This window comes from Moschus berezovskii, chromosome 3 (genome assembly GCF_049115385.1).
Source record: "Moschus berezovskii isolate FMDL1 chromosome 3, NW_MosBer_1.0, whole genome shotgun sequence".
Taxonomy (NCBI): Eukaryota; Metazoa; Chordata; class Mammalia; order Artiodactyla; family Moschidae; genus Moschus; species Moschus berezovskii.
In genome coordinates this window covers 51,138,653-51,164,274 of record NC_142462.1, presented here as the reverse complement: position 1 = coordinate 51,164,274, position 25,622 = coordinate 51,138,653, and the positions used below count along the sequence as shown (strand labels likewise).

The following is a 25,622-nucleotide window of genomic DNA, read 5'->3' as shown; positions in this document are numbered from 1 at the left end:
ACACAGCCTTGATGTACTCCTTTCCCAATTTGGAACCAGTCTGTTGTTGCATGTCTGGTTCTAATTGTTGCTTCTTGATCCGCATACAGGTTTCTCAGGAGGCAGGTAAGGTGGTCTGGTATTCCCATCCCCTTAAGAATTTTCCACAGTTTGTTGTGATCCACATAATCAAAGACTTGAGTGTAGTCACTGAGACAGATGTTTTTCTGGAACTCTTGCTTTCTTCATGATCCAATGCATGTTGGCAATTTGATCTCTGGTTCCTCTGCCTTTTCTACATCCAGCTTGAACATCTGGAAGTTCTCGGTTCATGTATTTTTGAAGCCTATCTTGGAGAATTTTTTGAATGTAAATAAATACCTCTAATTTCTGACAGTGAAAATATAATAGTTTTATCACTGCAGAGTCAATTTTTAAAATGTTTCTCAAGCCTTTCTGTAAGCAAGTTTCAATGGCATAGTAGATATGTTTTGCTTTGAGGGGATCATTTAGATATTTTGGTCATTTGAAACTGGTGTTGAATTATTATGTAGTATTCAGAATCCTCCTAACTTAGTTCGTGCCTTTAGATTTCTGCCATGTTTCTCTAGTCAGATGAGTTTCAGACTTTAATTTTCATCTTTTGGGGCTGTACCATGACTTTGACTCCTAGTTATTGATATTATAATGGCTAAATCCCTTTGGATTTATTCCCTTTAATCATGACAACTATAATCTGACTGTTTTTAAAGAAGCACTATTTTGAACTGTTTCATTTGAGATCGTTTGTCAGCATATGAATGAGACTGTTTGAAATACTGGGTATAAAAATATCTTAAGAAAAATGTTAATTTCAAAAGTTCTAAACTGAGTTCTGGAATCTCAATGATGTCTTGCTTGGTCTTTCAGTCTTTGATAAGTCAGAGTGCTTTAACTGAAATACCAACCGAGACTTAAAATTGTTTCTGGTGATAACAAGTTGAATTAGCATAACTGATGGGAAAATAAATGCATAATCACACAAATATTTAAGCTTTGTGTTTGGTGAGTTAATGGTTTTCTGGATGTTAAAATGAAAAATGTATTTTTAATACATTGTATTTATGTTAGACACTACTTATTAATGTCATTTCCAAGTATATTTCATTTTCAAGATAAAACTTTTCTTTTTAAAATAAGGCATAATATTTCTCATTTGAAAATAATTGGGAATTATTACAAAGGGATTCTGTAAACCTGAGAAAACTGAGCCAGACAAATATCAATTAGAAAAGATACACGAATCAGTAATATTTCCTAAGGACTTAGCACTTTAATAGCAGTTAGTTATAGTCTTAAATTAGCATAATTATAGAAAGATTAAATGAAAAGCATTACATCTAGATTGTACATCTCTTCAGCATGATACCTGTTTTCAAAATTCAGATAGATCCTAAGTTCTATTTCATGTCCTTTAAGATTTCATTTGGCTATCAACATATCATTAAAACAAAAGCATTTGGAATTATGCTTTTGAGTAGAAAAAGTAATTATATAAATTGAATTGGTAAGTTAGAGACAGCAGAATAAAATCAGGTTACATGTTAACTCCTCTGTGTAACTGACCTACCTTGAAGTGTTCTGTTTTGTTTAGTTTCCATATTTACTGTTTTTAACACCAAAGTGAAAATTAAAGGTTTAATGAATTGATTTTATTCACATAATGGAGTATACTGCATAGTGTAAGTAGTGTGCAGTCCTGCCAGAAATTTTAGATACAGGGATTAAAACTTGGCTTTTACTGATTGTAGTTTAAATAGTTCAGTTGTTTAAGCTGTCGACTGAGTGAAGCTATGTTGCATGTCTTCCACAGGTAAGGATGAAAACCATGTAAAAGCCAGTGTATTTTGGCTTCTTCCAGATTTTTAAGACTATCTTATGGACACAACTGGATAGCTTATTAAATTTGCTAGCGTCACTGTATTTTAGAGTTGGATTGATCCTAGAAAGATTACAGGTACTATAAATAAACTAATTTGGCACACCTCTCAAACTTACTTGTGATAGAGGGTACCTAGAGAAACATAGGGTCCCCAGAGTCTTTGAAAGGGGTATGTTAGCATGTAATTGGGCTTCCCTGGTGGCTCAGAGGTTAAAGCGTCTGCCTCCAATGTGGGAGACCCGGGTTCGATCCCTGGGTCGGGAAGACCCCCTGGAGAAGGAAATGGTAACCCACTCCAATATTCTTGCCTGGAGAATCCCATGGATGGAGAAGCCTGGTAGGCTACAGTCCACGGGGTCGCAAAGAGTCGGACGCGACTGAACGAAACGGAACGGAGCATGTAATCAAGGTGTAGTCATAGATCCAGATAGCAGTGATGGTTGTAATAGACCCCTATGTCATTTTCTTATATCTGAGATTTTATGCATTTTGTTTCTATAACTTTCTCTCCCCACTGATTCCTAACCGTGTGCAAATGAGAGCAGGACCAGAAAGTTCATACTGTGTTCTAGAGGAGAGTTACCTGCTGCTATTAACTTTTTCCCTTGCATGTCTAATGTTCTTTAGTACCGAAAGCATGATCTTCAGTTGGCTCAGTTTATATACCTCTGAACAGTTTTGAGAGCACCAAAAAAATACTTCCAACGTTTTTTTCCATAGCAGTAGAGTATTCTGAGTGTTCTTGATTACCTGACTAGGTTTTTTAATATAGAAACACACTAATTTTCATGTTTGGTATAGTAGATTGGATATTTCATAAGCTAAGTAGTTCTTTAAAAGTTGTGTTAACTTCTTGGCCAGAGTTTTAATGTGAAAAAATTTAGTTTCATCCTTTATTTATGGTGTAGATCGTACACGTACAGCATTTATTTACTTTTTTTTCAGAAAAGAACCAAATTGTCTCCCACTGTGTCTCAAAGAGGAACTAAGGCAATTAAAGTCATGTCCTCCTAAAATATTTTTGACATAAAACTACCTCCTTTGAACGTCAAGCGTGATAATTCAAAAAGTATTACACAGCTCATGCCTTCCAAAAGTGTTTATTAGTTATTAGCCCCTATATAAGCCATGACCATGGCAATGAAATTGCACATTCTGTCATTGCAAATGCTTTTTGTTCAAAATCATGCTGAACCACTGTATTGTTACAGCTGAAACTAAAATAATATTGTATATCAATAAAAATTCAATTAAAAAAGGCCAAATGCAAGAAATACCACTTCTATTGTGGAGTAAGTAAAATCAGTATAGACTTGTATATCTCCTTTTTTAAGATACTATTAACCTCACTGCCCATTGTTAACTCTGGTTTTATTAGGTGACTGTATTATATGCATTAAATGTAGCTATTAAAAGGTAAGATCTTTTTGTAGATAATAGTAAAAAGCACCATTTCTTTCTATGCTGTAGGATTTTAATTCCTAACTAGCTTCTTTCTACCCTGCTATTTGTTTTTGGTAGGAAAAGATGATTTAGATACATGTGTTTATTTTAAAATCAATGTGCTATTAAGATTGACAAAAAATAAAAAATAAACTATCTCCTGTAAAAGAAGGAATTCTATTAAATGATCCCCCCCAAAAAAGAAAAAGGAAGAAAATAAAAATGATATTTAACTCCCTTCAATTTATTTTTTAACATATTTTAAAGATGTGAACTGAACTGAAGTAGAAGCAACCTCCCTTTAAAAAAATATATTCTAAGTAGAATTTCACAGTTACCTATTTTTTAAAACTGAATGTCATTCCCACTGTCTTTCCTTAACAGTTTTATTCTCTTTTGTAAAGAAATGGGAGGAATTCCTTAAAATCTGAGTCTTGGTGATCTGTGTTCCTTTTGAGAAATTATTATTCTGTGAAGTTCTTACTTTCAGCTATTAATGACAATATGAATGATGTAGCAATCAGTGGTAAAATTAAACCTTGCCTGGAGGTTTAACCTCTTTAACCTACATTTTTGACCTTCTTTAACCTATATATTTTTTTGAACTTAGCTCTCCTACATTTTCTCCTTCCTGCATTTCTTCTATGTTAAAATCTAAAGTAATCAGTTTGTACTTTTAAAAATGTATAATTTTACTTTGAAACAATTTTAACAATTGTTATTTAACAATTAAAAAAGTTGAGAGAACAGTGCAAAGAACTGCCATATATTTTTCACCCAGAGACCCAGTTCAGTTCTGTTAACTGTCCCTATTAATATCTTTTACAGCAAAAGGATCTAATCTGGGAACATATGCCACACTCAGGGGTCATATCTTTTTAGTCTCCTTCACTCTGGGACAGACTTCAGTCTTTCCTCAAGTTTCATGTTTTTCACAGTTTGGAAGATACAGGGAAATCACTTAGTAGAATGTCCCTTAATGTGGGTTTGTGTCAGTGGTTTTCATCTAGTTCCAGGTGACTCATGAGAGCTCAGTGTATATCTCTTCCCTATGCTATCTTCAGCATCATCAGTTGGTACTTGAAATTGATCATGGTAGGATTATCTACACCATGGAAATCAGAGAACACTACAGACAAGGACTTTTTACACCTGGATAGCTGGTTGTTCAACATTTAGCAGCATACCACTGAGTTAGTTGTGTAATATTTCTTCATATTTAAACCCAGTTCCGCATTTTTGGTAGGAGTATCATTGTGTACTATCAGGTGGCAAACAGTGTAGATTTGTTCCTCACACATTGGAGAAGGAAATGGCAACCCACTCCAGTGTTCTTGCCTGGAGAATCCCAGGGACGTGGGAGCCTGGTGGGCTTCCGTCTATGGGGTCACACAGAGTCGGACACGACTGAAGTGACTTAGCAGCAGCAGCAGTGATATTTATGAACAATTACATGCCACCCAATTGCATAATCTAGGAAAAAATGAATAAATTCCTAGAAATATACAATCCAGACTGAATCATGAAGAGACAGAAAATGTGAGCAGAAGACTGCATCAGTAATCAAAAATCTATATGAATCACTTGATTAAGATAGTGTCTGCTAAATTTCTGGAGAAGGAAATGGCAACCCACTCCAGTGTTTTTGCCTGGAGAATTCCAGGGACGGCAGAGCCTGGTGGGCTGCTGTCTTTAGGGTCGCACAGAGTCAGACACAACTGGAGTGACTTAGGCAGTAGCAGCTAAATTTCTCCAGTATAAATTTATGTACTTTTCTTTTGTAGTCAACAAATATCCTGTGTGGAGATACATTAACTATAAAAATGACCCGTTTCTCATCCCACCTTCACTTTCTAGTTTTAGCATCCATTGATGATTCTTGCTTGAATTATGGTAGTTGCCAAATGGTAATTTTTCTAACTACATCATTTCCCTCTACATTTATTATTTGGCATTCACTTTAAGGAAGAGCTTTCCCTTAATTATTTACTTAGGGATTTTTATTTTTTCAATTTGTTATTGTCATTTTTTATTTGGATGATTAGATTGGCTTCAGTGTGGCCAGGGGGTACCTTAGAGCAGTTACTTTTCTTTTGGGGATGTCCTTGTCATTTTCTGAACCCTTCCTTACTTTTTGGCACAACAAAATGTTTCCAGGTTCAACTTGTACTTTCTCTTCCTCAGGCTTGGAATGAACTGCTTCTTCAAGAAGAGTAGTGTGTGGAGACTAAACTCTGAATGCTGGATACACTCATTGCTGTTGTGATGTTGCCACCCTGGAGCCTTCTCAGTGGAAAGAGCTAGAATGTGTGTGTGTGTGTGTGTCCTTTTGCATTTATATTTATTTCTTTGTCTAGATGTAAGCCATGGATTTTCAGAGATAGTTCCAATTCAGATACAATACCACAAAGCTCATTGTATCTTTTCTCCTCTCTATATTTTCATTCTCTGTCACTGAAAAACCTGGTTCCAGTCCTTAATGTACTTATTTGATTAATCGTCTTTGTGTATTGATAGCCCATCTCCAGTCCTCTGGGCTGTACCTTGCCCCCCGCCCTAAAACTGCCTTCAAATTAGTTGCCATTATTGTCTGTTGCTGGACTACTCCTGCTGTTTCATTCCAACTATTGTATGCTCTTGCAACTCTTTTATTACCACTGCTGTTATCAGCCACTGCCAGGATGCCTCAGTTTGTATTTTAAGCTGCTTTGTAAACCCTGAGGTTGTACTTATATTTAGTATTTTCTTTGTTATTTCAGCTTGATTTTCAACTTGTCTACATTTAGTGTGAGAGAAATATCAAATAGCTACTGTAGCTTAGTAAATTACTGTTCATACCTTCTGACAGCATTACTTGTACTTTGAGGAGATATTGGGAAAAACAGCCCAGAGAAAACTGGAAGGAGGCAGAGATAGGAAGAGAGGAAGTAGGAGATCCTGAAAGATATATGGAATGAGTGCTACTAGAACTCTTTCTCTTGGCTTAATACAGTCTTTACTCTGTCCTGGTAAAGAAAGATTACATTCTCCTTAGAAATATTCTTAAAGCAGCCATTATTACAGATTCAAGCCCTTTTCCTAGGTTCCTGTCTTTTGGTCCTCTGGGGTTCTGGGTCACTCTTCAAGGTTACAGCTACTTTTTCTGCTTTGACAATTGTCTTCTAGGCCTATGTTGTCAACTGTCTACTGATCGTTCTCTGGATGTTCCTGGGGATTTAACTCCAACATTTTCATCTTTCTTCCCAAATAAATTTCTCTCCTTGCATATCCTGGCTAATTAATGACTATTCTACTAACTTTCCAGTCTCCTGTCCTCTTATTCATGGCCTCACCCCTCCCTTTCCAACTAAGTACAATTTCCATGAAGCTTCATAACACCTTTCCAGCACACTCCTTCACTGTCTGAGTTTCCCACATTTTTATAAGATCAAGTAATTTCACTTCTTTTGGTCTTTTTCTACATCTCCATGTTGCACAGTGTTCAAGGGAGAGGTAAAGGGAACAGTAAATGACGTTTCTCTAGGCAGAGAAGGTTACAGGTGTTTTCTGCACCTTTTGTTTTCTAATTTGCCCTGTCTCTCCTCTCTCCCATAGTTCATTTTCCTCCCTGCATCTGCCACTCTTAAATGATCTTTGTTCTGTAGTGCATGCCCTTAGTCTCTCTGTGCCTCTTAGGGTCATACAGAAAGAAAAGGGTGAGATGATTGGGCGTTGCGTCTTGCACCTTTGTGAAGATCTGTTCTTTGTGACCAGGAAGGAAGCATTAGAGCTCTGTAGAGCATATGGGAGGTATGATCTGTCTGTCCCCTTTCGTAATCTTAGAGGAGAAGGTCAGAAGTGTAAGACAAACTTTCTAGGCTTTGAGTGTGTTAAGAAGAAATCCTAACAGGCAGTTTCCTGGAGAGTGGGCTGTTGGAGATCATATAGAGAATAAACTTCATAGTCAGAAGGTCTGTGTTCTGATGTCAGCTTTGGCTCTAACTGACTGTGTGACCTTAAATTAATCATCTAGACTTCTTTTTATTTCTGATTTATTGTTTCCAAAGTGAGCATTTAGCATAGATGAGTTACAGTGTCCTGTACAGTTCTGATAGATTCCAGTAGAACTGAGCAACTGTAGTGTTAAAGAACATTTTTCTTCCAAAGAAACACCCCCCCCCATTTAAAAGTTCTTCTGTTTTTTGACCTACATGAAGGTATTGTACTAGTTTTATTTTTCCTGTCTTGCAAAACCAATACTCTGGAAAAAATTCAAGGGAATTTATTTTGAATACAGTTAGACACAATTGCTTTTTAATAATGTTTTATGATAGACTTAATTTGCATTGAGCACATTTTAAGTTTGTGTGGGATTTGCATTGTATTTCTTCTGCTAACCATTTCTTTTGGATAGCCATTTTTTCACCCGCTGGATCCCTCAAGCATTTGCCTATTACTCAAAAATGATTTGTTATTTTCCATGTTACATATTAGGTATTGAGAAAAACTTAATTCCTGTAAATGAAGAACCTTAAGTGTAGTCTTTTAGATACTTGTAAGCTACATGATTACTGACTTTTTTCTAGAGTATTTCAGTGGGTGAAAGAAGTTACTCCTTTCTCTTTGTGTTCTTCATTTTTACTTCTTCCATTATGTAGAATTTTGTACAAAGTTTTCCCTTTTTTCATGTGCTTTTATGTTACAAAAGGTCCTGTGTCTCCATCGTGTATTAAAATGAATTTATCAGAGGTATTTAGGTATCCACACTTATGGTAAAGTGTTTGGGTAAAGGAGAGTATTAAAATTAAGTTAAACCACTAATTGTAACTTAATTTTGTAATTACTGAAATAGTTTTTTTCTAAATTAGTCTTTAACCATAATAAAATGGGCAAAATTTTGATCCTAGGTTTTGCTCAAAGACCAGTTGATTTTGACCAAATATTGTTTGATAAGTTAGGGCATGTCTCTTAGAATTGCTGTTTGTAAAACCTTAAAACTTATAAGGTAAAATAGACCTTGATTTTTATATTTATTTTTTATGATAGATATTATATTCCTGAATTACTTATTATAAATATAAGATAGCAATTAAAATCTGAGAAATAACTACCATGTTTAATTTTTAGCAGATTGTAATTTCTACTGGTAACCTATCCAAAATAAACTAAGTCCATATAACATGTTCCACATATTTTTCTTTTTAGGTCAAAGAAAGCAAAGAATTCAATTGATAAATCAACTGAGACTGACAATGGCTATGTATCCCTTGATGGAAAAAAGACTGTTAAAAGCAGTGAAGATGGAATACAAAGCCATGAACCTCAGTGTGAAACTGTTCGACCAGAAGAGGCAACCTGGAACACTGGAACACTGAGGAACATCCCCAGCAAAGTAAGTGTGATTAAAAAAAAATAATTATACTTTGTGTGATTTTACATTACTTAATTGAACTCCCAGATGTTCAAGCAGGTTTTAGAAAAGGCAGAGGAACCAGAGATCAAATTGCCAACATCCGCTGGGTCATGGAGAAAGCAAGAGAGTTCCAGAAAAACATCTATTTCTGCTTCATTGACTATGCCAAAGCCTTTGACTGTGTGGATCACAATAAACTGTGGAACATTCTGAAAGAGATGGGAATCCCAGACCACCTGACCTGCGTCTTGAGAAACCTGTATGCAGGTCAGGAAGCAACAGTTAGAACTGTACATGGAATAACAGACTGGTTCCAAATAGGAAAAGGAGTCCGTCAAGGTTGTATATTGTCACCCTATTTATTTAACTTATATGCAGAGTACATCATGAGAAACGCTGGGCTGGAAGAAGCACAAGCTGGAATCAAGATTGCTGGGAGAAATATCAATAACCTCAGATATGCAGATGACACCACCCTTATGGCAGAAAGTGAAGAGGAACTCAAAAGCCTCTTGATGAAAGTGAAAGAGGAGAGTGAAAAGGTTGGCTTGAAGCTCAACATTCAGAAAACAAAGATCATGGCATCTGGTCCCATCACTTCATGGGAAATAGATGGAAAAACAGTGGAAACAGTATCAGACTATTTTTTTGGGCTCCAAAATCACTGCAGATGCTGATTGCAGCCATGAAATTAAAAGACGCTTACTCCTTGGAAGGAAAGTTATGACCAACCTAGACAGCATATTAAAAAGCAGAGACATTACTTTGCCAACCAAGGTCCGTCTAGTCAAGGCTATGGTTTTTCCAGTGGTCATGTATGGATGTGAGAGTTGGACTGTGAAGAAAGCTGATCACCAAAGAATTGATGCTTTTGAACTGTGGTGTTGGAGAAGACTCTTGAGAGTCCCTTGGACTGCAAGGAGATCCAACCAGTCCATTCTAAAGGAGATCAATCCTGGGTGTTCATTGGAAGGACCGATGCTAAAGCTGAAACTGCAATACTTTGGCCACCTCATGCGACGAGTTGACTCACTGGAAAAGACTCTGATGCTGGGAAAGGTTGGGGGTGGGAGGAGAAGGGGACGACAGAGAATGAGATGGCTGGGTGGCATCACCGACTCTGTGGACAGGAGTTTGAGTGAACTCCGGGAGTTGGTGATGGACAAGGAGGCCTGGCGTGCTGTGATTCATGGGGTCGCGGAGAGTCGGACACGACTGAGTGACTGAACTGAACTGAATGGAAAGTGACTTAGACATAGTAGTTACCCTTGAGTATATATATATTCTCCAGAATTTATTCTGTGAGCCTTTACAAATCACACTGATAATGCTGAAAATAGATAAAGCAGTGTGAATAAGCCTGATTTCCATTATGACCTGGCACCTTCTAAATTAATTGATTGGCTCCTATTTTTCTAAAATGTTAAATTAGATTTAACTTTATAATTAATGTTCGATAAACCTTACTTTTTATTTCTCCATTTCCATATGTGTAAATGAATATGTTTCAAGTGGAAGATCTATGTTAATCTAAAAGCTTAACCTAGGACCCTGGTTTTCCTTAAATGTTCTCTATAAGAAAATCTTACTTTGTTTTTCTTACCTTTGTGACTTTTGGTGTTAGCACATTTGTTTTGTTTTTTTAAAGTTCTTACAGAGAAAATACTTAAGGATAACAATTGTTTATTTACTTTTCTAAAGGAAACCCTAAGTTTATTGTAACATAGCCTAATATAAATATCTTCTTTCTCTTCATTTCCCTGAAATTTTTTGGTTAAATATTTTTTTTCTTTAAAAGCTGTTACAGAGAAAATGTGGTCAAATTAAAAGATAATACCTTAGTTACATTTAGAAATATAAGCATGAATGTGGGTATTGAGGAATAGTAAATGAAGAAAAGAGGATTCTCTGTTTGAGTATGTGTTATTGCTTGACAGTACATATATTTTCAGTACCTGTAGCTATATAATAAATATCATGGAGTGGCAGTAAAATAGAATCCCTTACCATAATTTTAGATTTTTGAGGCATTTAACTCTCTGGTAATGTGAGCCTCACATCACTACCATGTCTCAACAAAGTTTTTAGTCATGCAGACACATTGCCAGGTATGTATTACCTACGAACATTCTATAACAGGAACATAACAATGTCAATAAAATACCTGTTCTGAAGTCTCTTGGTTTCAGAATTTCTGAAATCCGGGTGTCTTAATGTGTACATGATGTTGTTGGTCTGATATGTGTTTCATTTGCCAACCAGTCACCTCCTCTTGCCTTGTAAACCATTATTAAATCAGGACTGATTTTATGGCATTTTTGGTTTGTGTCTCTCAGCTTCTTTTAAAAGGGTCTCTTTTCTACTTTTATACTATTTTATGTTCTCATAATTTTATAAGCTCTTTCAGATCTTTTGAACAGAAATGTTGTAGGACAATGTTTGATAAATGACTGTTGAGTTACTCTTGGAAGAACAGTACCAAAGTCACTGATTTAAGACTTTTTTAGAAAATCAGGTGGTATTAATCAGTTACTTTGAAATTTTTAGAGGTATTTGAAGGTATGTGTATATATGTATGTTTAATTTAAAAGTTTGCAGTTTTAAAGCTACAGGTTTAGTCAGAAATTACCAATGATCCTCTCTGCATACTCCTAACTTAGGATACCCAAAGGACAGTAACAAATGTCTCTGATGAAGTCTCCAGTGAAGAAGGTCCAGAAACAGGATACCCATTGCGCCGTCATGCAGACAGAACTTCTGAGAGCATTCTTCGGAATAGAAAGTCACACCATTATAAGAAACATTACCCTAATGAGGTATTTAGTTTGGCCTTACATTTGTGCATATGTATCTATATGTTTTTAACTTGCAACTTCTTTCAACTACTGAATATATTACTGAAATAAATATTTCCCATCAGTTTCAATATCTTATTTGTTATATGATGTGGATTTATAGAAGAGTACTTTTAGATTTATATATTTCACATATAAGTAGCCACACACTTCTATTCACTTTGTGCATCATCTCTGAGGATTCATACATTCAGTTTGTTGTTTTCTTTTAAAGAGCATTCTGGAGAGACAGTCTATGAACTCCCATGTTAGACTTCCACAATTTAAAAAGGCTTTACAACTTCTAAATTATAGCAGTGTTACTATTCTAAGTGACTTCCTTCATGTCACTGTCACCAGTTACATCGCCCAGACTAAAATTCAATTCCTTTTTCTTCTATAAGTCTGTATTTCTTGATTAGTGTGTGTTTTTCTTTAAATCTTTTTTCCAACTTTATTACATCTCTTGATGTTGTCATATCTCTGAAATCTAGTTCAATAGAAAGAGATTTTTTTCATTCAATTGTATTTTCACATTTTCTTAAGGATAGAACATTGTCTTTTTTCAGGGCACATGAATTAGTCCTTTTGTCACTTGCTAATAAATGTTACCTTCTGCCTTTTTGTACTATATTAGAATATATGTTTTTTTCTTGATGGTTTAGAGTCAAACTTCTGAAAAATCTAATATTATGCTATGTTGTAATATGAAAACCTTAAGAATTTTAAGATTAGAGTTACTTGTTCTTTCTATACTTTTCTTTGTGATTCTGTCTCTAGTTAATCTTTCTTGTGAACTGTGGCTGTTTCTTCTGTTAGTGGCTGCCATTTGAAAGACACATAATGCCAGTGTGTCTGCTCATTGACTCTTCGACCACTACTGATGGTCCGTCTCCTGTTCCTAAGCCAGATAACCACGCTTGTGAAATTCATGGTCTTAGTCTATAAACAGGTGAAAGTCTGTTGGTCCTGGAAAGGATTCAGAACCTTCTATAAAAAGAGGTCTCCACTCTCCTATAGAATAAAGTATTTGGCTTTAAAGTTACTTTTCTTTACCCATAATCTTTACTTTTCTTGATTTGCAGCTATATTTTGAGATGTTGAGATTTTTTATTTTAACTATTATTTAAACAATTTTTTGGCTACGCCAGGTCTTAGTTACCGCATGTGGGATCTATTTTCCTGGTCAGGAATCGAAGGGCCCCCTGGATTGGGAACTAGGGGTCTTAGCCACTGGACAACCAGGGAAGTGCCAATATTGAGATTCTTGAAGGACAGAACATTATTCTGCTAATCTTAACTTTTAAATAAATGTTTCTTCAAATCTTCCAGATTCCAAGCTAAGTAAGGCTGATAATTAGCAAGTAGGCATTGGTTGTTTTAAATCTTTTGAAAGTGATGTAAAAGATTACATTAAAAATAAAATCAAATCTTCAAATTCTTCATCTGTGAAGTGGGGAACTTGAGACTAGAAGATATTTAAAAGACTGTGTTTCAAAATTTTTTACTCTCAAGTCAAACCAACTGAAAAGTTGTTATTTTTTATTAAAAAAGCAAAAGAAAACTGCCTTTGAATAAGTAAAATTCAAACAGGATTTATAGTGTTGTTTTGCATCTATATGTAGTTATTGCTGTACTTTTCAAATTACTGGTGATACTGTTTTCTTTTAGGGTGAGGCACAAAGAAATCATTTGGGGAAACACTTTGTGCAGGAGCAGGACTGATGGGCCTCACTATAAGAGTACTTTTCAGGAACTCAGCCATTTGTTGTAAGCCTCCCAGATGTTAGCATCTGTAGATATGCTTCTTAGGGGCATTTTGTTTTTCAGGAAGAAATCATCCAGTCTTCTGGTGGCATGGGAGTGGTAGGTACTATACCATGCTGTCATGGTGTTTAGCACCAAGGGTGTTGGGAATGAGGTGTGATCTTGCCATTCAGTATCTTGGACTTTGACTTAACCCTTCTGTCTCTCACCCCTCAACTCCCTACCCTGGTTCCTTGCCTGTTTCTGCTATTAATATCTACTATGTCTGATGGGTTTCTTCCAGTCTCCTATTGGGAAGATGGTTGTGGAATTACTTGGTTATCTGGGGTATAGGAGATGTCCTGGGTAATTGGTAGCTCCTTTTAATCATTTGTACTATTTCTTAGCTCTGTCTTGCTTTGTTTAACTCTGCAAGTGTCTCGGTTTTTCTTTCCTGTTGTGAATTAGCTTTTCATCTGATGATGGGAAGCATAATGAAGAAACAGTGGGCTTAGAGTCAGACTTCTTAAGTGACTTTGGAAAAATTGTTTAACTTATGTGAGTCTCAGTTTCTGCTTCTGTACAGTGGGGAGAGGAGGAGACTGGCGTCATCAGATTGTTAGGTTTAAATAAGATTATGCATAATTGCCTGGCATAAAGCATTTATGTTATAAATGCTTCTTCCCTTCAACTATTTCAGTTCAAATAGTCTTTAATGTGATTGTATTCTCAATTGAATCTCCCAGTCTAGAGATTTGAGATAAACAGAGCAAACAACATTAAATGACCCTTCGAGCTATTTTCTTCAGTTATCAGGCCTTTAATCTTATTACTTACATTTGTATCTGGTTAGCAAGTCTGCATCAGAAATGAGTTACCGATAATCTAGTTTCATAAAAAATTTTGATTTAGCAATTACTGATTACTTAATACAGTGTGTCTTCCTATCTAATGAGAACAGCTTATGTTTCAAATATTATGGTTGACATTACTGAGTCTGAAGTATTTTGGGAGTGTATGTCTTAAAACAAAGTTGACTTATTTTTACCCTTTTTTCTTGCTTTATTTATTTTCCTGCTCAGCTTTTCTGGAAAATTTTTCTCTCTCAAACAATGTTCCTCTCATAAATACTCTTAGCAGTATACTAAATTTATGTTTATGGTATCCCATCCTAGTATCAATAAATTAATTATCAATAATATATCTAATTCATTTAAGATATTATGTTACTTGTGCTAATGATGGCAAAAAAGTGTTTGGTTTGTGTCTTTCATAGACTTATAGTATATTTAAGAGATATGATATATTTGAGACTATGAACTACATGAGCATTTAATTAACACATATATTTCAGATGCCAGAAAAAAATGCAAAATTTGTCATTAAATGAACATAAGAAGTAACAACTTGCTTCAGGGACAAACTGATTGCTCTAAATAGAGAGAAGCTTTATTTATTTATTTTAATTGGAGGCTAATTACTTTACAATGTTGTATTGGTTTTTGCCATACATTGACATGAATCAGCTATGGGTAGAGAGTAGCTTTAAAGTAACTTTTGTTGAACCCCTGCTTTGTATTAGGTTTGCATTAAAAGCTACAGCGCTCATTTAATTTTCAGTATCTCTTAAAGGTAGGTAGTTTTATTCCCCATTGGTAGGTGATTCAGAAACAACGTAAGACAGCTAGAAAGGGGAGAGATGGTATTTTCCTGATGTTTTGTAGAGTAGACTTTAAAGGAGAGTAGTATTAACAGTAAGTGCTAGGAACATGATTAGAGGCTAGAGTGGCAAAGAGCAAGCTGTGTTGAAGGGCTAGGGAGTAGCCCAGTGTTGCTGAAGGAGAAGTAGACAACAGGGTCCAAAGTAGCACATTCAAAGACAAGCATGCAGGTTGAAGGAATGTGAGAAGCCACAGAAAGATTTTAGTCTGAGGAATGAAAGAGCAGCTGCACTGTGGGAAGGTTAATCTAGAAATAGGGAAGGGCCTTTCAGATAGGGGTCAATAAGGAACGTCTTACAGCAAATAAAGTGTGAATGATGAAATCTGAACTGTTGTGGTAACATGGCAGAGAGGAATAAATATAAAACATTCACAAGTAAAATTGACAATCTTACTGACAGAGGATGGGTAAAAACAAATCCAAAAATTTCAGCGTACTTGAGTATAAGGATAGCTATTACCATTCTTTATTTAAGAAGTTATTAAAAAAAAACAAACAAATTTCCCTGGTAGCTCAGATGGTAAAGCATCTGCCTGCAATGCGGGAGACCCGGGTTCCATCCCTGGGTCGGGAAGATCTCCTGGAGAAGGAAATAGCAACCCACTCCAGTATTCATGCCTGGAAAATCCATGGACCGAGGAGCCTGCGGGGCTACAGAGTTGGACACAACTGAGTGACTTCACTTTCACTTTTGAATTAATTTAAATTTTACTCAAAGGTACTTATTTTGTATTTGAAAAAACTCCTAGTGGAAAAGTATACCAATGAGAAATTATTTAACTTATGCCTTTTAATTTTTCACTTTTTATTTTTTACCATAGATTATCTAAAAAACCTGGGGCTTCCTGGGTAGCTCAGCTGGTAAAGAATCCACCTGCAATTCAGGACACCCTGGTTCGATTCCTGGTTCAGGAAGTTCCGCTGGAGAAGGGATAGGCTACCCACTCCAGTATTCTTGGGTTTGCCTGGTGGGTCAGATGGTAACGAATCTGCCTGCAGTGCGGGAGACCTGGGTTCGATCCCTGAGTTGGGAAGATCCCCTGGAGGAGAGCATGGCAACCTACCCCCTGTATTCTTGACTGGAGAATCCCATGAATAGAGGAGCCTGGCAGGCTATAGTCCATGGGATTGCAAAGAGTCAGATATGACTAAGCACAGCACACATCTGAAAAACTCAAGTTGGCAGTTATCTTCCTGGTATAGAGTATTTGTTAATTTTATATCCATTTATTGCATTTCTGTTTGAGAAATGAAAACAGTAGATATATGGAACCTACTGTTGCTTAAAAAAAAAAAGACTAGAGTGAGAAAAGAACTTCATTAAACATATTAGTTAAAGTGGATTAGTATTCACTGACTATGCAGTCCATACAGATTTAGGCTAGTCTCGGAATTCTGAACTTTGTATAAAGTTTAAGAGAAAACAGGCACAGCTTTTGCCTACAAATTAATACTGGAGCTGAGATGTGAAATCACATTTTGATTCGAGAACATTTTGTTATTCCTTAAAAAGTAATATGTATTTTAATGTTTTGCTGTTTATTTCACTGTCATTTGGCAGTATGTTTGTTGTTTTAGTAAAAAGTAGCAATATATGTTTCTGATAAAATCCATTGAGTTGGAAAGGGTACATAAATTGTATTAATGTCAAAGAATATCTTGATTTCAGGATGCCCCTAAATCGGGTACTAGTTGCAGCTCTCGCTGTTCAAGTTCCAGACAGGATTCTGAGAGCACAAGGCCAGAATCTGAAACAGAAGATGTATTATGGGAAGACTTGTTACATTGTGCAGAATGCCGATCATCTTGTACCAGTGAGACAGATGTGGAAAATCCTCAAATTAATCCATGTGTGAAAAAAGAATATAGAGACGACCCTTTTCATCAGGTTGGTTTACAGTGTTGGATTATGTGGGGCTGTTGGTCCAGCTCCTTTGAATGTATGTACATTTTACAGAGGTGAGATAAAACTTACATTCAATTAAAATAATGTTCCCATATTTTTATTTTTATGTGACCTGTGATCTGGCTTCATAGGAACATAGAATCTCAGTATTTATATAGTGATTGTCAATCACCTTGCAAGCATGTTCCTGAGAAATTGTTGGCAAATAGAATTTTCTAAGTCAGATTGTACTTTAGTCCTTTTTGCACTAAGCATACTTCATGGTCAGATTCATCTATACCCATGACCTTAATTCCACACACGTATACGATTATAATTCACAAATCTACACCTCATGAATTTCAGATTTTTATTTCAAAGTGCCTGTAGTAATGCTATCCAACAGAAATAAAATGAGTTACATACATAATTTAAAATTTTCTGGTAGTCTTATTTAAAAACATTTAAAAAAGTAAAATTAGTTTAAATATGTTTTGTTTAACCCAGTATATTCAAAATGTTATCATTTCAACATATAACTACTATGAGAAGATCCAGTGTACTGCAACTAAGACCCGATGCAGCTTAATAAATAAAATAAACAAATACTAAAAAACAATAAGAAAGAAGCATAACCCTGACAAGTTGGAGAAAGTGAAGGAATGTTTTGGTCCCCGGCTGCTAGATGTGAAGATGGGAGAGCACTTATGTGCAAAGGAGAAAAACAGGTGGGAAAATTGTTACAGTTGGTTTCTTAGGGTTCTGGAGAAAAGGTATACTTAGGAAGCCTAGCCTCCAACAGGACAAGGAACACATCTTCTGCTGAAACAGGCAGGGGAGGAAGAGTGCATGAAGCAAGTCAGACCATGAGAGTTACTGCATGATCTCTATTCTTTGAAGTGCTGGAAGCCAGATGGTCTCTTAATAGTAAAGAAGTGAGATGGTAGGATAAGTGGCTTGTGGCATAAGTGGTGAAGACTTGGCATTATCATTTATGGGAAATGGAGGTGGTGAGGAGAGAGTATATGTTTATTTGTGTTCAAGCCATATAACACATTAAAAGAGTCACACTCCTACTTGGTTGAGTGGAATCTTAGTTTAGCTGGAATCTAAAACTGTGAATTTGTAGCTGCCCATTCTACACATTTTCCAAAGCAAACCATTCAACATTACAGTAATTCAAGTCTGTGCTCTAGTCACTGATGCTGAGGAAGCTGAAGTTGACTGGTTCTGTGAAGACTTACAACACCTTCTAGAACTAATACCAAAAAAAGTTGTCCTTTTTATCATAGGGGATTGGAATACAAAAGTACGAAGTTAAGAGATAATCAGAGAAGCAAGTTTTACCTTGGAGTATAAAATGAAACAAGGCAAAGGCTGACAGATTTTGTCAAGAGAACTTGCTGGTCATAGCAAACACTGTTTTCCAACAACCCAAAAGATGATTCTACACATGAACATCATTAGATGGTCAGTACCGAAGTCAGATTGATTGTGTTCTTGGTACCTGAAAATGGAGAAACTATATATTGTCAGCAAAACCAAGATCTGGAGCTGACTGTGGCTCCAATCATCAGCTCCTTATTGCATAATTTAGGCTTAAATTGAGGAAAGTAGGGAAAACCATTCAGGTATGACCTAAATCAAATCCCTTATGATTATACAGTGAAGGTGATGAATAGATTCAAGGGATTAGATCTGTTAGAGTGCCTGAAGAACTATGGACAGAAGTTCATAACATTATACAGGGGGCAGTAACCAAAATCATCCCAAAGAAATATAAGAAGACAAAGTGGTTGTCTAAGGAGGCTTTATAGATAGCTGAGCAAAGAAGAGAAGCAAAATAAAAGAGAGAAAGGGAAAGATATACCAAACTGAATACAGAATTCCAGAGAATAGGAAGGAGAGAGAGACTTAAATAATGCAAAGAAATAGAGGAAAACAATAGAACAGAAAGGCCTAGAGATCTCTTCAAGAAGATTGGAAATATCAAGGGAACATTTCATGCAAGGATGGGCAGCATAAAGGGTAGAAATGGTAAGACCAAACAGAAGCAGAAGAGATTGAGAGTACATAGAAGAACTGTACAAAAAATATCTTAATGGCCCAGAAAACCACGATGGTGTGGTCATTCACATAGAACTGGATATCCTAGAGTGTGAAGGCAAGTGAGCCTTCAGTTCAGTTCAGTTCAGTCGCTCAGTCGTGTCCGACTCTCCGCGACCCCATGAATCACAGCACGCCAGGCCTCCCTGTCCATCACCAACTCCCGGAGTTCACTCAAACTCATGTCCACAGAATCGGTGATGCCATCCAGCCATCTCATTCTCCGTCGTCCCCTTCTCCTCCCGCCCCCAACCTTTCCCAGCATCAGAGTCTTTTCCAGTGAGTCAACTCGTCTCATGAGGTGGCCAAAGTACTGGAGTTTCAGCTTTAGCATCAGTCCCTCCAATGAACATCCAGGATTGATCTCCTTTAGAATGGACTGGTTGGATCTCCTTGCAGTATAAGGGACTCTCAAGAGTCTTCTCCACAGCCTTAGGAAGCATTATTACGAACAAAGGTAGTAGAAGTGCTGGATTTAAAGTGCTGCAGTGAACATGCCAACAAATCTGGAAAACTCAACTGTGGCTACAGGACTGGAAAAGTCAATTTTCATTCCAATCCCAAAGAAGGGCAATGCCAAAGAATGTTCAGACTACCATACAGTTGCTCTCATTTCACTTGCTAGCAAGGAAATACTCAAAATCCAAGCTAGGCTTGAATACTCAAAGGAAATACTCAAAATCCTAGCTAGCTTGAAGTCAAACTAGGCTTCAATAGCGTGTGAACCGAGAACTTCTATATGTACAAACTGGATTTAGAAAAGGAAGAGGAACCAGAGGTCAAATTGCCAGCATTCATTGAATCCTGAAGAAAGCAAGGGAGTTCCAGAAAAACATCTATTGCTGCTTCATTGACTATGGTAAAGCCTTTGACTGTGTATATCTCAACAAACTATGGAAAATTCTTAAAGAGATGGGAATACCAGACCACCATACCTGCCTCTTGAGAAACCTGTATGCGGGTCAAGAAGCAACAGTTAGAACTGGACATGGAACATCCGATTTTCCAAATTGGGAAAGGAGTACACCACGGCTGTATATTGTCACCCGCTTATTTAATTTATATGCAGGGTACATCATGCAAAATGCCATGCTGAAATCAAGATAGCAAGGAGAAATATCAACAGCTTCAGATATGCAAATGATACCACCCTAATGGCAGAAAGTGAAGAGGAACTAAAGAGCATCTTGATGAAGGTGAAAGAGGACAGTGAAAAAGCTGGCTTGAAATTCAACATTAAATAAAACTGAGATCATGGCATCTGGTTCCATCACTTATGGTGAATAGAAGGGGGAAAAGTGGAAGCAGTGACGGATTTTAATTTCTTGAGCTCCAAAATCACAGCCAATGGTGACTGCAGTCATGAAATTAAAAAAGACGCTTGCTCGTTGGAAGGAGAGCTATAACAAACCTAGACAGCATATTAAAAGCAGAGGCATCACTTTACTGACAAAGGTATGTGAAGTCAAAGCTTTGGGTTTTCCAGTAGTCATGTACATATGTGAGAGTTGGACCATAAAGAAGGCTGAGTGAAAAGAATTGATGCTTTTGGACTGTGGTGTTGGAGAAGACTCTTGAGAATCCCTTGGACTCTGAGGGGATCCAACCAGTCAATCCTAAAGGAAATCAACTCTGAATATTCATTGGAAGGACTAGTGCTGAAGCTGAACCTCCGATACTTTGGCTACCTGATGCAAAAAGTTGACTCATTTGAAAAGACCCTGATGCTGGGAAAGATTGAAGGCAAAAGGAGAAGGAGGTGGCATAGGATGAGGTGATTAGATAGCATCACCGACTCACTGAACTTGAATTTGAGCAAACTCTGGGTTGTAGTGGAGGACAGAGGAGCCTGGTCTGCTGTAGTCCATGGGGTCACAAAGAGTCGGACATGATTTAGCAACTGAAAAATAAGTTTTACACAGTTGTATGATAGTCTCTAAAATATAGTTGTAATAATTATAATAACAAAGATTTAATAAGCATTGACCCTATATATCATCCATTGTGCAAAGTAATCTAGATGCATTGCTCATATAATCTCCATGATCTATGTCAATGTAGTTTGTTTTTAGTTTCATAAATGAGATGAAGGTTCAGGATTAAATAATGCACCCAGAGTCACATAGTGTAGGTGCCAAGTAGTTGCTATTCAAGGGACAGGAAAGGGGATGCTATGCTGGTTAAAATAATGGATATGGCAAGAATCTAGACATGTTAAATTGAGAAGGAAGTATGAAGAAGAAGAGACTGATAGGTTGAAGAATACGTGTGTTCAAGGAAAAGTGTGTTTTAAATTGAAGGTTTGAGGAATCTTTCCTCTCTGGTAAGATGAAAGATTGTGGTTAGAGGCTCATTTCAGAAGTAGGCATTTCTGTGTGGTGACAGGGTCCAGGGTGTGGTCATGGAACTAGCTGAAGATCCCTGGAATTTAAGTAGTGGAAAAAAAAACAACAGAGAATAATGCATGGGAAAAGGGTGATGGATGAGTCACCTGTATATTCATCTAAGTCACTGAGGATAATAACTGAATTTTAGGTTTATGAAAATGTCTGTGAGCTCTTTTCTCAGCAACTGGATAAGTGGCACAGAGCTAGGGACCACGTGTTGATTTGCTCATTGTTGTATCACACAGCACTTGGTATATAGTAGGTGCTTAATATTAGTTGAGTGAAATAAACAAAAATTTTCAAAAGGTGCTAAGTAGACCTTTGTTAAATGATTAAAAATTTTGTTGTAATGAATGCACTCTAGAATAAATTTTGGTCCTAAATCTATTATATCTCTTTTTTCCTTTTTTTTGGAAAGATAAAAATTTTTTTAACTGTTTTAATCTACATATTAATTACAGTATTTTAAATTTACAGTGGTTTTGCTTTTTGATTTAGGACGATTTCACATGCATTTTGTATTCTCAGGCTTCTAAAAACAAGCTCATATTTTCAGTTTTAGCTGAAATTAGCTCCCTTTAATGAAAAGCTGCCTTTTTTTTTTTTGTTTGGCTAAGATCTGTATAAGGTTTGGGGGACCCTTTTCTGCTCATGATAAAGACTGGAAAATTCCTCCCCATGAAGAAGCACTGAGCATTTCAATCAGTGTGTTCTAGTCAGTGTGTCACCAAATATGTAGTTTTATTTTATTTTCTTGGTAAATAGTTACTGAAACATTTCTAAAAGAGAAAATTTTTATTCTGTAGCCATGGATGAGTATATAATATAAAGGCGCATTCTGGGGGCTTCCCTGGTGGCTCTCCTGATGGCTCAGTAGTAAAGAATCCACCTGCCAATGCTGGAGACATGGTTTCGGTTCTTGTGTCAGGAAGATCCCATGAAGAAGGAAATGGCAACACACCCCAGTATTCTTGCCTGGGAAATCCCATGGATAGAAGAGCCTGACAGGCTATAGTCCATGGGGTCGCAAAGAGTTGGCACAACTTAGTGACCAAACAATGACCAAGACACATTCAAGTGAAGTTAATTTTTCAGTGGGTAAAGCCATACTTTAACTGCTGTAGTTCCCAGAGGTGGAAACTTCAAAAAAGCTTTGAATGAACAGGGAGCAAAGCAATTGAGATTTTTGATAAGGATAACAAGAAGTATTGAATGAATTCTAAACTTAAGCTTGAAAAACATAGTTAAGAAGACCCTGTTATCTGATGAAGCTGTAAAATGGAATGATTTGCTCTTACGTTTTCTTTGAGACTTAAAAAAATCTTTCAGTACCAAAGGCAGTGCATATTTCAGTAAGACGTTTTTTTGAGTACATTACACATGCACACACACATTCCTATATCTTTTTCAATTCTCCAGGTTTTAGTTGCTTTCTTTGCTCTTGCCTTTTTCCTTTCTAGAAATAGGAAAATGCTATCAAATGCTAGTTAGAAGGTACCTGAGCAAAATGAGTACTTTTAGAATGAAGAATTTTTTTATTTCCCATTTCTTTTTCTAGATGGACATTCTTGGTATTGTATATCTTGCTTCATATAATTCATTGTTACAGACTTGAGAGTTAAAAAAAAATGAGCCTGTATATCAATGCTTTAATCTATTACCTCTGTGGTTTAACACTCTTTCCATTCAGCTCCTCATACTTGTTCCAGGCTTTTTAGTGTCATCATTTTTCATAATTATTATAGTTTCAGGGAAATTTTGACATTTTAGTGTAAATTATTTCTGTTTTGTTTGGGAATAAATTATAAAATACAACTTGAGGAGTTAGGTGGATATTTAATAACTCCTGTCAGTATCACATAGCTTTTAAGGTTCTCCAGTAATGAACTATGTACTGTGAAGGTTAATATATATTAAGATACTCTTGTTTTTGGAATAGATAAATTTTCAGAGGAACTGTCTTGGTAGCCAAATAACTACACATAAAAGGGCTTTGCCAGTAGCATGACTACTGGCATTGTGGTTTGCCTGTGTAATTGTTCATCACTTTTTTTACTCTGTGCACATAAATGTGGTATATTAGCTTTACATAAAGAAAATTATGAAGTCAGAATAATAAGTTCCCATATTTATTTTCTTGCATATTGTTATGTTACTTTTTATACCTTTAATTGAAATGAATCAGTGCAACTTTGCTTCCTCCAGAGGAAAATATATTCCTTAAGTCTGCAGAAGCATATCTTTTATCATATTTCAATCACATTTTTATCTGCCAAAGAATATTTTAAAGTAGATTCTTTTGTTCATTGTTAGAAGTTCTTTCAATGAAATATGTTATTAAAATAACTTGGAAATAATATTATATGATATAATTATAATATTAAAATATTAAAAATATCAATTGTATCTCATTCTGGAACTAATCTTTTTTGATATCTGATAATGTAAAGATTAGTGTTTTATTGTGTTGCTATCTTTAACCCTCAGCTATCCTATTTTGAAGTTTTATTCTTTTAATTATAGATCTCAAACAAACACACTAAGTATATGATTTTGTTTGTATTAAAGCTTTCAGCTTTTCTTCCTACCATTTTCTATTCTGTGAAACTGTGAGAGATACTTTATTTTACTTGGGGGACTACTTCTAGTTCTATGTGCTTCAGTTTGCAATATTTGCTCCGAAGGGATCCTTTGGAGAAATGCTAGATTTAAAAAAATTAGAAAAGTAACTAAATTAAGGGTAAGTGTGTGTCTTTCTGAATGAGTTTGTATCACTATTTAGTCTTTCAGAAAGGTTCAAATCTCAGTGATGATTTTCTTTCGTATCAGACATGCTTAAGTTGAACAGTCAGTAATATGAATTTGATGCACATTTGTCTTTGAACACTAGTATATTAGGAGTTATGTAAACAGATTGACAACTAAGTGCCTTTGCTGAAAAATTTTAGAGTGTTTTTGAACAATAAGTTGCCGTAGTATAGGTTCTGAAAGTTCTTAACTGATATGCATTTTTATGACTATTCTTATGCTACATGTTCAGTGTATATGCTAACTAATTTTAAGACAGAATTTTAGTGTCCTTGAAATTGTACATGGGATAGCTTTGTATACATACATATATCTATTCTATAAATATAAATGCATTCACCAGTTTCTGTTTTTTAGTGTATATAGATAAAATTGTGTATATATATATATATATATATATATACACATTTTATTTTGAAATGCAGTTAATATGCTCACCAATTTGTTTGTTTTTTATAGAGTCATTTGCCCTGGCTCCATAGTTCCCACCCGGGATTAGAAAAAATAAGTGCTATCGTATGGGAAGGCAATGACTGCAAGAAAGCAGATATGTCTGTCCTTGAAATCAGTGGAATGATAATGAACAGAGTGAGTTTTTAAATTTTATTTGTTTAGATAGTGATTATTAATATAGTAAATTATTACTGAAGTGTTATATTTACGACCTACTCACCTCATTTCTTCAACCTGAAAAAAAAAGTTAACTTGTATTTGAGTGGTTTGTCACCAAAACATTCTCATTTTTTGGTGCTTTTCATTTTCTGATCAAGAATAGACTTTGATAGTTTAAAATTTTATGTTATTCTTTTTTTTTTTCCAGTGGATAAAATTTAGGAGCTTCTAGGTATATACAAGTGTTAATGAAAACATTTTTCTGTATCATTTATCCCAGTTCATTGATTTATTACTACTCAAAACAGTAAAAAAGAGAATTCACACTGGAAAATTTCTATTGATGCTTGGCTCTTAAATATACAAAGAGTAATGCAACTAATGGTAAAAGAATCTTAAGTCACTTGAAGATGTAGAATACAAATCCTATAGGTTTAAACTTCAGTTTCTATTATTTCTTTTATTACATCATTCTACTTTTAAAATTTTGCCTAATTCCCATGGACAGCTAGGCGTGATTTAACTTGTAATTTTAAATTTCTTGTGTGTTACTAACTAGAACTGTTGTGCATACTTTTATGTAGGACAGGAATTAAAATAACTGGTTTCAGAAACTGAGCTACTTCCTATTAAATATCTCCATGTGAGCTATGAAAAGCTGTTGAAAAGGAGTCTCCAAAAACTTACATCTAGTTAATACTCTGTACCTTATTTGTGAATTTTTACATACTATGCAATATGATAATTAAAAAAGGTAGCTAGATGATATTTAAAATCCCTCCCAGTC

General features: G+C 35.7%; 1 protein-coding gene across 8 annotated transcripts in view; it reads left to right on the top strand.

Annotated features, from left to right (window-relative positions):
- The window catches only part of PHTF2 (putative homeodomain transcription factor 2), a 138,020-nt gene that overhangs the window by 90,397 nt on the left and 22,001 nt on the right, over positions 1 to 25,622 (top strand). For 6 of the 8 annotated variants that reach the window (XM_055420693.2, XM_088834076.1, XM_055420685.2 and 3 more), the window contains 4 exons: positions 8,528 to 8,714; positions 11,396 to 11,551; positions 16,707 to 16,925; positions 24,683 to 24,811. In XM_055420693.2, coding sequence (XP_055276668.1) covers positions 8,528 to 8,714; positions 11,396 to 11,551; positions 16,707 to 16,925; positions 24,683 to 24,811 — 691 coding nt within the window. Of the gene's footprint in view, positions 1 to 8,527; positions 8,715 to 11,395; positions 11,552 to 16,706; positions 16,926 to 24,682; positions 24,824 to 25,622 lie in introns of those variants that run through there. The other 2 variants (XM_088834073.1, XM_055420689.2) reach the window with 2 other exon arrangements.